This window comes from Dermacentor variabilis, chromosome 3 (genome assembly GCF_050947875.1).
Source record: "Dermacentor variabilis isolate Ectoservices chromosome 3, ASM5094787v1, whole genome shotgun sequence".
In the NCBI taxonomy this organism is placed as follows: domain Eukaryota; kingdom Metazoa; phylum Arthropoda; class Arachnida; order Ixodida; family Ixodidae; genus Dermacentor; species Dermacentor variabilis.
Genome location: NC_134570.1, coordinates 173,381 through 188,407, shown reverse-complemented (window position 1 = coordinate 188,407; position 15,027 = coordinate 173,381). Strand labels below are relative to the sequence as shown.

The window sequence follows — 15,027 nt, the reverse complement described above, 5'->3', positions numbered from 1 at the left end:
GACCCATTAGCAACAACGGGTGTCAGCGCTGAGATTCCAACAGGAGCGACGCCTCGGTGAAATGGAAGAGGGACGCGGACTGGGCGACCTATAACGCATAGGCGCTGCTGATCGAGGTTCATGTTGCTGGGGGTTCCGAACAGTTTGGCGCGTAGATAAAAATGCCTCAATCTCATAAGGGCGCGCACCATTTCGAGGGCAAGGCGCATTCACAGAGAAGCCACGCAGCCTACTCGGCGATACTGGCATTCCCGGTATAGGTAACCAGCCTCTCCACAGTGGTAGCAGAGGGGACGCCGGTCTGCAGTGCGCCGTACATCGCTTTTACGTGGGCTTCCTTCTGGCATGGGCTGCACATTGCGAGGAAGTACCTGGGGTATAGTGGCCGTTCGTCCAAAGTCGGTGCGTCCTAGGTCCTGACGTAAAGCTTGGGCGTACGACATCCGCGGCTGACGCTCTGGCTGTGCGTGGGGCCGTACCTGAGGCTCTGGCTCACAAATTACTTGCCGGACTTCGCGTATGACATCAGCAAGTGAAGACACCGTAGGAGGGCTTTGGGCCAGCTGCAGTTTCTGCAGCTCTTCCCTTACGACGGACCTCACCATTTCCCGTAGGATGTCAATGTTGTTGGGGAGGGCTCCTGACCCAACGTCAAATGATGCAACGCATACATCTCTGTTGTACTGCCTCGCACGCTGCTGCAGCGTCTTCTCCATCGTCGTCGCCTCTGATCGAAATTCGGCTACAGTGCGGGGCGGATTACGAACCAGGCCGGCAAAGAGTTCTTGTTTCACACCGCGCTCTAGGTGCCGCAATTTCTTGTCCTCAGCCATGTTTGGGTCGGCTCGGCGGAAGAGGTGGGTCATATCTTCAATGTACATGGTCACGCTTTTGTTGTTCCGCTGGTTCCTCGCGTGAAGAGCAGCTTCTGCCCTCTCTCTGCGGTCCGCACGTGCTCGGGTACGTAGCAAGCAGCTCTCGTCGGAAGTCGCTCCACGATGATAACGACGCTTCGTGGTTTTAAAACCACGTGCGTGCAGATTCCTCCAGCGCGAAGTACACATACCGGAGTTTCTTTGTCTCTTCCCAACCGTTACACCTGGCGACATGCTCGAAGTTTTCGAGCCAGTCCTCGGCATCCTCGAATGCGTCTCCGTGAAAGGATTCTGGCGTCCGGGGTGAGTCAACGACGACGTGAGAAGGGGTTACTTGAGTAGCCATCGCACTGGTACCTCGGCAGGCTGCCGCCACTGCCGTTGGTGAATCGGCGAGAGGACCAAACTCGGGGGCCTCACCTCGTATGCGGCGACTCGTGCGTTGGTGGACAGGCGTTAATTCAGTTGGCTCCAAACTTCGGGGATCCGGGCTACCTTCCCTGGCGTGTGTGGGGCTTGGAATCATACCCCGCACCTCCACCAGATATGTAACCAACAGTTACAACAGCCGTTTCTACGAAAACAAATTTATGCTGGGCGAACCTGTGCCCGTCAATAAAAACCGACTGAACACTCAACAACAACAAAAACGTCCCTCGAGCTTCGCTCCTTCGAACGTCGTTTTCCTCTTTGTCGCCTCCTGTCGCGTGCCAATCGTCCGATTCTCGCGCACGAGCCGCCGGCCTGTCAGCACCGGCCGAGCGTTGCCTTGCGGTGCTTTGCTTGACGCTCGCGGTGTGGTGGCTACGCAGTTGGGATATGTCGGTCGTCTTTTTCTTCTCGCAATGCTGGCGGCAATATTATAGTTTCTTCACTGTAATTTATAGCAATCCAGATTTCTTAAGCTAGTCATGCATTTCATCGTCATTATTATCATCAGCCTGGTTACGCCCACTGCAGGGCAAAGGCATCTCCCATACTTCTCCAATTACCCCGGTCATGTCATGCATTTAATCTGTATTAGATCCACATTGTTACGATATGCTTATGGGAGTCATTTCAAGCTAGATTGCTCAGCCAGAGAAAGTACAAATGAAAGTCTCAATGTCTATTCCAATGCGGTATTCCTAAACAGATTATATTGGCAGAATTTTATGCCCGCTTACATTTTCTGCAATTCAATATTCAGAGCTGGAAAAACTGATTCCTTTTCCTGCTGTCGAAAGGCTGCTTCACTGTCGATAGCAAGCGATAATTATTCATTTCTAAAGTGTTAAACAATGAATATATCTCTAAGCTTATCAATGCGCTTTTGTACAAACACAATTAAGTTTTCGTTCTCCCTCTCATTGACAGCCATAGAATGAAACTATACATTTTCATAAGTATCAGGATGCAAACATTCTGGAGTTTGTCCTGAGCATTTGTCTGCATCCTATAGCGTGCATGTTTGTATCAAGTTCTGGTGTTGCAATCGCAGTGATCTACACATATTTTTATTTTGCAACAAACTAATTTATTGAACTTTGTTTTCAAATCTACAATGTGGCCATGCAGTAACAAACACATTAATAAGCAAAAGAAAAAACTGCAGATTCAGTGTACGTGTTGGAATCTATGCGAAGTGAAGTTTTTGTCACGGGCTCAATTAAATGCTGTTAAAGTAACTGCGATATATATAGCTTGTCTTATTTTCAACAATCCAACATTACATCTTTTGCAAGATTTGATTATGAACCGCATAGGTCACAACGTTCATGCACTACACCGTTCACAAACCATACCGAAATGCAAACGGCAGTTAATGTAGATTAACTCTCTGCTACTCTCTCTGCTCTGCCACTAGAGAGAAACTACGTCACTATTGGTCTAGCCAATGGCCCAGCACACCTTTGCTGCGAGATAATTATGACATCATGATCTTGTCTTAACCCCGTTCCCCTTTGTCTCTCTTCCCTGCAATAATATGTAGATAAATGTATATGTTTTAAACGCATAAACATTTCTATTCTACCCAACAAGAAATTTCTCCGTCCATCATGGCGGCTCAATCTCGAGTGCGCAAGGGGAGGAAGCGCGCCGTATTCCGTCGCGCGCATTTCACCGGAGGAGGGGAGGGAGGGCGCTTTGTATTTCGACCGCGTGCGGTCGTGCGGGCTTTATGTGGAAAACGATTTGCTCTGGAACCACCGTCCTGGTGGGCCGACGCCTCGTAGCTTTGCGTGCACCGTGTTCTCACGGCTAAGCTTGTGTTGAAGCGATAGACAGCACGAAGGTCACTTCGCTCGCTACTGCTGTCGCGGTTCCTCACGCCAGTGTTTTGACAGAGAATGCCCGCGGTCATTGAGTGTGGAGTGTTCATGTCTGCCTGTGCGCGCTGACACCATGCTAGGTAATTTAGATAGTAAGCGACTGTTTACAACGGGGCGTTCTACTCTGGCGGCTGCTGCGTATGGCGCAGCCGCGCGAGCCCTGTCTTGAATACAATTTTTGGTGCGTATAGTGGCGCACCGAGGGCCGATAGCGTCGTGTGCGCTATGGCCCCTATACGCTTTCGCGTCACTCACGAAGTGAAACTTCACTAACCATTTATTTTTTCTTAGGAAACCACATAGCCCACCTACAGTTGCCTGAACAGTCAGCGCAAGAAAAAAAGGGTACAATCGCCACAACAAGTATATATATTATACAGCTAGTGTAAAAAGAAAGTGGGTCTCTATAGTGGCGACATGTCACCATACAGTCCATACAAAAAGAAAGCAGGTCATTGTAGTTGCTGCGACAAGTATACCATACAGTCCGCCATAGCATGCAGTCGGTGCAGAAAGAAATCAGGCCAGTACAGCTGCCATAACAAGTAAGTCTCATACAGCTAGTGTAGAAAGAAAGTAGGCTACTATAGCAATGCCAAGGTAGGCAAGAAGCAGTTTAGAATGACAGAAAGCTGAGCTAGTTGGTAAGGATTCATAATGCAAAGAAGGGGTAAGGCGTGCAGACAGGGACACAAGAGAAGTTCGTGTTCGCGGCGTTCGTGTTGTCCACTTGTGTCCGTGTCTGCACGCCTTACCCCTTCTTTGCATTATGACTACTGCAGTTGTCGCAACAAGCATACCATGAAGTCGGCCATATCGTACAGTCGGTGCAGAAATAGCAGGCCACTAGATTTGCCTCAACGAGCAATTAAGTCTAAGTAAGCAAGTATTAAGCCTAATCAAGGATAATAAGGGCACGAAATATTTGAACCAATGTTCAATTGATTAACGTTAAATTAAGGTTAATCAGGTACAATTATGCGAACTAAACGCCGAATATTTAATGGTAATTAAGAATAACGAGCCTAAACAAGAATGATTTAAGTTAGATTAGTTATCCTAATCAAGAATAATTAAGGTTATATTGCTAAGCGGAAAGGCCGCCATTGGAATATAAACCTGGCAACGTTTAACACTAGAACGTTATCTAGTGAGGTGAGTCTAGCAGTGTTATTGGAGGAATTTGAGGGCAGTAAATGGGATATAATAGGGCTCAGTGAAGTTAGGAGGCCAAAATAAGCATATACAGTGCTAAAAAGCGGGCACGTCCTGTGCTACCGGGGCTTAGCGGAGAGACGAGAACTAGGAGTCGGATTCCTGATTAATAAGAATATAACTGGTAACATACAGGAATTTTATAGCATTAACGAGAGGGTGGCAGGTCTTGTTGCGAAACTTAATAAGAGGTACAAATTGAAGGTAGTACAGGTCTACGCCCCTACATCCAGTCATGATGACCAGGAAGTCCAAAGCTTTTATGAAGACGTGGAAACGGCGATGGGTAAAGTCAAAACAAAATACACTATACTGATGGGCGACTTCAATGCCAGGGTGGGCAAGAAACCGGCTGGAGACAAGGCAGTGGGGGAATATGGCATAGGCACTAGGAATAGCAGGGGAGAGTTATTAGTAGAGTTTGTGGAACAGAATAATATGCGGATAATGAATACCTTCTTCCGCAAGCGGGATAGCCGAAAGTGGACGTGGAGGAGCCATAACGGCGAGACTAAAATTGAAATAGACTTCATACTCTGCGCTAACCCTGGCATCATACAAGATGTGAACGTGCTCAGCAAGGTGCGCTGCAGTGACCATAGGATGGTAACAACTCGAATTAGCCTAGACCTGAGGAGGGAACGGAAGAAACTGGTACATAAGAAGCCGATCAATGAGTTAGCGGTAAGAGGGAAAATAGACGAATTCCAGATCAAGCTACAGAACAGGCATTCGGCTTTAACTCAGGAAGTGGACCTTAGTGTTGAAGCAATGAAAGACAATCTTGTGGGCATCATTAAGGAGTGTGCAATGGAAGTCGGTGGTAACTCCGTTAGGCAGGATACCAGCTAACTATCGCAGGAGACGAAAGATCTGATCAAGAAACGCCAATGTATGAAAGTCTGTAACCCTACAGCTAGAATAGAACTGGCAGAACTTTCGAAGTTAATCAACAAGCGTAAGACAGTTGACATAAGGAAGTATAATATGGATAGAATTGAACATGCTCTCAGGAACGGAGGAAGGCTAAAAGCAGTGAAGAAGGAACTAGGAATTGGCAAGAATCAGATGTATGCGTTATCATTACTAATATGGATGAGATAGTTCAAGTGGCTGAGGAGTTCTATAGATATTTATACAGTACCAGTGGCACCCACGACGATAATGGAAGAGAGAATAGTCTAGAGGAATGCGAAATCCCACAGGTAACGCCGGAAGAAGTGAAGAAAGCCTTCGGAGCTATGCAAACGGGGAAGGCAGCTGGGGAGGATAGGTAACAGCAGATTTGTTGAAGGATGGTGGGCCGATTGTTCTAGAGAAACTGGCCACCCTGTATACGCAATGCCTCATGACCTCGAGCGTACCGGAATCTTGGAAGAACGCTAACATAATCCTAATCCATAAGAAAGGGGACGCCAAAGACTTGAAAAATTATAGACCGATCAGCTTACTGTCCGTTGCCTACAAACTATTTACTAAGGTAATCGCAAATAGAATCAGGAACACCTTAGACTTCTGTCAAGCAAAGGACCAGGCAGGATTCCGTAAAGGCTACTCAACAATAGATCATATTCACACTATCAATCAGGTGATAGAGAAATGTGCGGAATATAACCAACCCTTATATATAGCTTTCATTGATTACGAGAAAGCGTTTGATTCTGTCGAAACCTCAGCAGTCATAGAGGCATTACGGAATCAGAGTGTAGACGAGCCGTATGTAAAAATACTGAAAGATATCTATAGCGGCTCCACAGCCACCGTTGTCCTCCATAAAGCAAGCAACAAAATCCCAATAAAGAAAGGCGTCAGGCAGGGAGATACGATATCTCCAATGCTGTTCACAGCGTGTTTACAGGAGGTATTCAGAGACCTGGATTGGGAAGAATTGGGGATAAAAGTTAATGGAGAATACCTTAGTAACTTGCAATTCGCTGATGATGTTGCCTTGCTTAGTAACTCTGGGGAATAATTGCAATGCATGCTCACCGACCTTGAGAGGCAAAGCAGAAGAGTGGGTTTAAAAATTAATCTGCAAAAAACTAAAGTAATGTTCAACAGTCTCGGAAGAGAACAGCAATTTACAATAGGTAGCGAGACACTGGAAGTGGTAAGGGAATACGTCTACTTAGGGCAGGTAATGACGGCGGATCCGGATCATGAGACTGAAATAATCAGAAGAATGGGCGGGGGTGCGTTTGGCCGGCATTCTCAGATCATGAACAGCAGGTTGCCATTATCCCTCAAGAGAAAAGTGTATAATAGCTGTGTTTTACCAGTACTCACCTACGGGGCAGAAACCTGGAGGCTTACGAAAAGGGTTCTACTTAAATTGAGGACGACGCAACGAGCTATGGAAAGAAGAATGATGGGTGTAACGTTAAGGGATAAGAAAAGAGCAGATTGGGTGAGGGAACAAACGCGAGTTAATGACATCTTAGTTGAAATCAAGAAAAAGAAATGCGGGGGGGGGGGGGGGCATGGGCAGGACATGTAATGAGGAGGGAAGAGAACCGATGGTCATTAAGGGTTACGGACTGGATTCCAAGGGAAGGGAAGCGTAGCAGGGGGCGGCAGAAAGTTAGGTGGGCGGATGAGATTAAGTTTGCAGGGACGACATGGCCACAATTAGTACATGACCGGGGTTCTTGGAGTAGTACGGGAGAGGCCTTGCCCTGCAGTGGGCGTAACCAGAATGATGATGATGATGCTAAGCCTAATTTCCATTGAATAACATTGAATTTATCAAGGCCAATTAGTATCAGTTAAGAGTAATTAATACGACTTTAGCTTAACTTGAGTATGTTAATTTAATTGTCATCACATGATTCGGTTTCATTATATTCATTAATAAAGACTATTGAACAATCAAAAAACGAAAACGAGCAATCGTCGCCATCGTACGACCTCACGCGTTCGGACACGTCAAGGACGTATGGGCGCAGGATGAGCGCTTGAATGGAAAGAATGCTTATACACTATCTGGCAAGTACCACTAGGCAGTTTCTGCAGTAATTTTTTTTTTTTGTGCTTTCAGACACGAAGAGGAGCAGCGCATCACAAACCGGAATGAACTAAGGTGATAAGAAGAAGCGTCATGACGCACACAAGCAATATTCGGCTTTTAATCTCAGCATGGCGCACAGAACATCCCTGATTAACCAAATGACACGGAAGTACTTATATTTTTCCCCCAGCAGCCCCACTGTAATGGTGAACACGTGGAGAAAGGAGAACGACTAGCGAAGAGCATGACATCAGACATCAGCAGTCATCATCCTCTGACGTCACCCTGTTTAACTTCGGGGTCCATCTGCGCATAAACTATTTGGAAATAAATCCGATGTTGTTACCAGATCTTTAGACGCATTGTTTTATTTGTAGAACCGAAAGCCCTGGCCACAGTCGAACCTCGGTCGAACTCTATACTCTCCACACCTTCGACGTGTTGAAATCACCGCTAGCTAAGACGTGGTAAGGGCCTATTTCCCTTAAGCCTTTCCTTTATATTATTTACAAGTGTGCTTCAAATTGTTGCCTTTCTCTGCCTAGTCTTTCTTAATCCTCCGCGGATGGACGGCTTTGGTATGTATTGGAGTATACCACAAAATAGATTTACTGATTGCTGGAGCATCATACCCCTTATACCCAGGGGCAAAGTGAAATGTCACACCTTAAAAAAATATGTTGTGTCAGTACATCAAGCTTTCTTTCATGACAGCACTTGTTACAGCAAACCAGAAGCTCTTCCGGTTAACCTCCCTGTCTTTCTCATCCCATTCTCTCTCTCTCTCTCTCTCTCTCGTAACAGTGATTTCAAACATGACAAAATGGCCTATTTGCATTGCAAGTTTGAAACTACTGAAATACATGCAACAGTGTGTTTGGTGCTGAGGCTGTATTTCGCAGAGCATGTCTTGCAGCAAACTTGAGTTTGCTGTCTGAATTGTATGCAACACCCTTATGGCGAGAACATGGCGGCATCTAACAGGAAACGTACTGCACAGCTGTGTCATCATATAGAGGTTATTTGACTGCAGTTTTTACCATGCTGTTGGCACGTAATTAAAATTTACTTACCTTACCCCTGTTTATTCAATATAGCCATGGTTGACCTAAGCAGAAAGCTACTCGAGATTGAAGGCATCAAACACACTGTGTATGCTGACGATATAACTATATGGTGCACAGGAGGCAATGACGGTCAGGTTGAGGGAGCCTTACAGGGGGCAATAGACACTATTGAAACCTATCTCGAACCCACCGGTCTCAGATGCTCCCCCTTGAAGTCGGAACTTTTGCTGTATAGTCCCAAGAAACGCGGTCCAAGGCCCAAGGGATGGACATCGTTAGAAGACAGAGACATTAACTTATATACAAGAAACGGTTGTCGTATACCCAGAGTCGATTCAATCAAGGTCTTGGGCAGGATCGTTGAGTCAGGGGGTACAAATGGCAAGACCATACGCAAGCTAATTGCTAAAACTGAAAGTGCTGTTCGTTTAGTTCGAAGAGTATCAAATCGGCATCATGGACTCAAAGAAGCTAACCTCATTCGACTAATGCATGCCTTCGTTCTGTGCCACTTTAGATACGTGGCAGCCATCCATCGATGGAAACGGGCAGAGTGGGATAAATTGAATGCACAGCTTAGGAAGATTACCAAGCGGGTTCTCGGGTTACCCGTATACACTTGTACAGAGCGCTTCATGCAGCTTGGCATTCATAACAGTCTTGAAGAGATTGCAGAGGCCCAGGAGCGCGCACAGCTAACTCGCCTCACAACAACGAAGGCAGGGAGGTCCATCTTGCAGGAACTCGGATATCACCCCGATAGAGTAGCGGAGGAGTTCTCTGACGTTCCTCCGTCGATTCGTGAGAACATTACGGTCGCGTCAATACCTAGGAACATGCACCCCGATCATAATCGCGGTAGAAGGAGGGCAAGGGCGGCCAACCTCCTTATGCAAATACACAGTGATCAGCGACAGGTCAGCTTTGTGGATGCCGCTTCTTGTAAAGGACGTCGGGCGTTCACCATCGTCACCGTTGATGGTCGGCAAGGAATCACCAATGTTGCCTCGGTTCGGACGAAGGACTCCGAAATAGCTGAACAAATGGCTATTGCACTAGCCCTGCTGGATAGCTCGCGGAATGTCATCTATAGTGATTCAAGATCTGCAGTCAGAGCATTTGAAAAAGGCACCGTTTGCAAACAGGCCCTCAGACTTATTGGGGGCAAGCCAATCACGCACCACTTCATTTATTGGTTTCCGGCACATCAGGGTCAGATAAAAGGTGCTCCTCCCAACCTCAACGAGTCGGCTCACGGGGCTGCGCGTGAACTTGCCCACCGCGCTACCCTCGACGAATCGGAAGCCGACTCCCCAGAGAACAGGGACACGCCCGCCACCTACAACGAGATTACTAAACACTACTATCTCAGCCGTAGAACCTACTTTGTTCCACATCCGCGCCTAAATAGAGCTCAAGCATTAACGCTCCGTCTACTACAAACGAATACCTATCCGAATCCGTCACTCTTACATAAAATCTATCCGGATACTTGCACCAACGCTACCTGCCACGATTGTGGAGATACAGCCACGTTATACCATATGCTCTGGCGGTGTGCGCGGTCACGGTCTATCATCGCTAACAGCTCGGCCAGATGGGAGGCGGTTCTCCGCAGCCCTCTTCTGGCTGACCACCTCTGGGCTGTCCAGCAGGCCCACGATGCGGCCGAGAGGTTCGGCCTTCCGGTTCCCACGTGGGAGCGGCCCGCTTCGTGAAGACTCACGATCTGCAGCACCTTCATTAAAGTTTTACCATACCATAACATACCTGTAATGAGACGACGACGAAGAAGCGCTCGTTCCTAGTCATAGATCGGCTCCGTGATTGCTAGCCAATTACGCAGTGCTACTTCGAACCAATCTTTTGCTTGCACCAATGTGTCCGTGAAGGCGAGCGGCATCGACTGATACCAGCTGACCCTAGAGGTGCGTTTTTCGTTGCCACATTTTGTGGCTACTACTACTGCCGCCATGCGAAGGATTGCTAGACTTAGGCTTGTTCCGCGGACGCTAGGCCCAACACCGTCGCACCGACAGCGGCCTGCCGTACATCTCGGCGGCTGCCGCTCGTCAACTCCGAGATGGAGGCGCTCGCTCAAACAGCAATGATCGTGGACAATCACAGGTGCGTTCAAGTTCAAGGAAAAGAGATCACCCGAGGAATACCACAGCGACGCCGGAATGACGCCCGCGGGAGAACGCATGTCGAGGCTGCGCCAGTGGACCCCCGCCAGCGGCAAGCCCGACGGACCTGGCGGGAGTCAAACAAGCACGATCGTGGTCGAAATTCTACAAGAATGTCCGCGCCTCGGTCATCAAGGCAGCACGCATGCCAGCCATGCCACTGAAAGAAAGCAAGATAGTTGTCAGACCCAGAGGGGGACTGGACATCGTCAAGACCGGCACCACCACCGTCGCTGCGGCCATACTCGCTGCGGCCAAGATCACGAGCGAGGAAAGCGCCGCGGACACCATCTACCCCGACACGCAACAGAACATCATGGTTGTCAGTACACCGAATGAAGACAACGCGGCAAGGTACGCTAAAATCCAGGAAATATCTATTCAAGGCAAACCCTACGAGGTCAGCCCATATCGCACGGCACCTCACGACACCGTAAAGGGCGTCATCAGAGGCATCCCCATCGACGCGAGCGCCGACGAGCTAGATAGAAACATCGTCAACAAGAGGAACCCGCTAGCAGTTGTCGCAAAACGGATTGGGAGCACGACCTCTGCGATCGTGGTGTTCCAGGGACCCAAGGTACCGAACTTCGTCCGATACGGAGTCACCCTGATACCGTGCCGCCTCTACAAGAAACAGATCGACGTTTGCCAGCAGTGCGGCCGAGTGGGACACCGCAAGGACGTGTGCCCGAACCCCACAATCAAGACGTGCCTGGCCTGCGGACTCGCGAACCCTACAGAAGACCATCGCTGTATCCCAAAATGTAAGTTGTGCGGCGACGAACACCCGACCGGAGGCCGAACGTGCAAGGCGAAATACAAGACCTCCTACGTAGTGCGCAAGCGGCAATGGGAGCGCCGACAGGCCGAACGGCAGCTGCTTTCGGAGAGCGCTTTTCCGCCACTCGACAAGCCGCCAGATGCGCGAAAGTCAAGGACCCCATCGGAAAACCGCGCGCCTAAATCCAGAGACAGCAGCTGCTGCAAGAGAAGCCTCAGCAGGAAAACGTCACCATCACGTGAGCGAGTGAGCTGGGTCGACTCAGCGAAAGGAAACAAAAATTGGAGGACGCTTAAGAGGAAGCTTCAGCTCGAGTGCTCCTATCTAAATACATGTAAAAGGAGAATTCGTTTTTCTAGGCAACCACTGCATCAAATTTGACGAGGTTTGTTGCATATAAAAGAAAAACTTAAAATCTAGTGACTGTTGGTTTCGAATTTTTGAGTTAGGTCGTCAATCTTTTATTAAAAATTGGCGAAAATCAAAAATTTTCAAGAAACGAAACTATCAAGTTTACAACTCTGTAACTCAACCACTAAAGATTATAATACAATTCTGTGAATTGCATCTAAAAGTACATCCATAGCGGACAAAATTGATATGTTACACATGAATACAAAAAAATTTAATCATAGGGAAATACAACTTTTGTAAAACCGTTGTAACCAACGTAACAAATTCATGTAAGATGTAAAATGACATATTGAATTTGTCCGCTTTGAATGATCTAATGGATGCCGTTTACAGAACCGCGATATCAGTTCTTGATGCATAGCTATCAATTTGTAAACTTCGTGCTTCTATTTTTTTCAAGCGGTCAAATATTTGAAAGTCGTTTTAGGAAAATTCAAGCCCTAAATAGAAATTCCGCTTCCAACAGTCACTAGAATTTAACTTTCTCTTTCAAATGCAACAAATTTCATCAAAAGCGGTCCAGGGGTTACCTCATAAAAACGTTTTTGCGTTTTACATGTATTTGAATAGGCCGCGTCGGAGTTGGGCCCGAGCTAAAGCTTCCTCTTAAGCTTCGCCTTCAAGAGTGGAACGCGACAGCGTTCCCGTCGACCCGCCAAGGGGTGTAAGACAATGGGCTACGGCGCAGCGACTACGCGCCCCGCATCGGACGCGGTGAGCGTCGAGTAACGCAGCGTTCGGCGCGACAACGAAATGTGCGCCTGAGCAAGCGACGCACGCCTGAGCCTTAGAAACAGCTCGTTTCTAAGGCAACACCGCGTTCACTAGAGGCGCTTTTGTACCGCTTTGAAGCATCGAACTCGTGGCTCAGTGAAGTCCACTTCCGGCCACCCCAGTGAACGGACGCGGAATGTCTTGCTCCCCAGGAGCGGTTACAGCGGCCCTTGGCCGCGGTTCCCGGTCAACGGAAAAGCCTTCTCCGGACTACCAGATGGTTCTGCCACAACTTCCTTCAGGTGCTAGTGTTTTGAACACTATTTTTATCCACGGCGAAGTTAAAGCACGGCCTTACCGTGTCGAGCACTTCAGAGACGCGCTTTCAAGACTGATGCTGCTGCCGGAAGTGGTGGCCCTCGGGGCTTATCAGATGAATCATGTGTGGGCCGTAACTTTTTCGAACGAGGCGGCAAAAAAGAAGATACTTGACGCTGAAGCATTTCTTGTTAAAGAACATCGATGCGTGGTCATTGACCCGTGCAATCAGGGTGTCAGGCTCAAGCTCTTCTGGCTGCTGCACGGTGTTCCCGATGAAGACGTCCGAACAGCGTTGGCACCGTTCGGGAGAGTGACCGAAGTGACGAGGGAGAAGTGGAAAGTACAAGGCTGCAACGACAAAGGAACCACGACACGGTCTGTGGTCCTTAAACTCAAGCCCGGAATGACAGCGGACGACCTACCACATCAGCTTCGGGTTGCGGAAGACCTGGCTCTCGTCATTGTCCTGGGCAGAGCACCCCTCTGCCTCCGGTGCCGTGGCACCGGACACATTAGACGAGAATGCCGGGTTCCACGCTGTGGGCTGTGTCGTCGCTTCGGCCACGACGAGACCCAGTGCGTGAGAACGTACGCCAACGTTGCTGGTCCAGGCAGGAGCGAAGACACATCGGAGCTCCTTATGGATCAAGAGGATGCCGAGGAGGCCGCTAAGGAAGCAGCTGAAGGGGCGGATGCTCAGTCTACATCTCTGGAAATGAAGACCGAAAAGGTGAACTCGGAGGGGACTGATAAGGGCAACGTGCCCGATTCTGCGCCTCCACCTGCCAAGGTTCAAGTCAAGGAAAGTGGTGTTGAGGCGACGAGTGAGTCTTCAACTATCCAAGTAACCCCAACCACCGCGGTTGACGAGACAGTCAGCATCTCCGAGAGCATGGACATGACTTCCAACGCTAAGGGTGCCGGAAAGCGGTTGCGCGACGATGTTGAGGACCGCAGCCGAGACACCGACGGCGCGGGTACCGAAAGACCGGCACAGAAAACCCAGACAGGCCGAAGGTCGACGTTGAAGGTCAAACTCAACGTGCCGCCAGACAGACGGCTGCTACACGGGCCACCTCCGCCTTAGCGGAGGTAGTGTCCCGGAAAGAACTTCCAAAACCCGATCTTTGATCGGGAATGGGCCTGCGACTACGTGGGTTGGCAGTCGTCGGCTCGAAAGGGAGGGCCATGTTCAACGAGCATCACTGCATACCAGAGTCCGTATGTTTCCTAAGAAAAATTGTGTAGGGGCGAACCCTAAATCTAACTAAAACAATGGCAGACGCTATTAACCTCACCAGTCCGCTTCGTTTGGCGACATTAAACGTCAGAGGGTTGTCGCAGAGGCGAAGACAGTGTCAGATAAGTCGCATGTTAATAGAAAAAGACATTGATTTGATGGCTGTCCAAGAAACAAAAATTGAATCTGAAGAAAAAACGGCTCGATTGGTTGAAATTTTCAGAAATAAGTACAATGTATGCGTTTGCCACGCGAGTGGTACTTCTGGGGGCTGCCTGTTGTTTATTAGAAATAGCATTGGGATAATAGAGCAACAAGTTACTTCATGTGAAGGGGGGCGTTTGCTTATTTGTGATTTTTCTTTTTCTGGATTGCTGTGGCGGGCGGTTTGTGTATACGCCCCTAATAATGCTCGAGAACGTGAACAATTTTTCGTTTATCTGAGATCTTTCTTGCGGTGTGAAAGACACGTTCTAATGTTTGGCGACTTCAATTGTGTATGCCGGCCGATAGATCGATCGAAAAAGCAACTTAGCCAAGATAAAAGTGCCGCACTTCTGCATGAAATTTTGTGTGATGCTGATCTAGAGGATGTTGGGAGTGTTCTTGGTTCTTACAGTCATGTGCAGTCTACGCATTTTCAAGGAGACAGCCACTCAAGGTTAGACCGCATCTATGTTCCTGTTCACTTAGTTCCGCTACTTTCTGAATAGGTGTAGAATGTATCAGTTTCACTGATCATTGTTTGGTAACGGTTACGATAGGTATGAAAAAGAAAGAACATAAATTTAATTGGCACCTATGGAAACTTAACGACAACCTTATGCAAGATGAAGTATTTCTTAAAAGAATAAAAGAGAAATTAGACGCTGTTCTCCTTGAGGATGCAAAA

At 48.2% G+C, this 15,027-nt stretch overlaps 1 protein-coding gene across 1 annotated transcript in view; it reads left to right on the top strand.

Annotated features, from left to right (window-relative positions):
• The window catches only part of LOC142575075 (kinesin-like protein KIF12), a 769,060-nt gene extending 761,301 nt beyond the window's left edge, over nucleotides 1-7,759 (top strand). The window contains exons 16-17 of the mRNA XM_075684038.1: nucleotides 7,440-7,481; nucleotides 7,600-7,759. Coding sequence (XP_075540153.1) covers nucleotides 7,440-7,480 — 41 coding nt within the window. The 3' untranslated portion in view covers nucleotide 7,481; nucleotides 7,600-7,759. The remainder of the gene's footprint in view (nucleotides 1-7,439; nucleotides 7,482-7,599) is intronic.
• The last annotated feature ends 7,268 nt before the right edge of the window (nucleotides 7,760-15,027 follow it).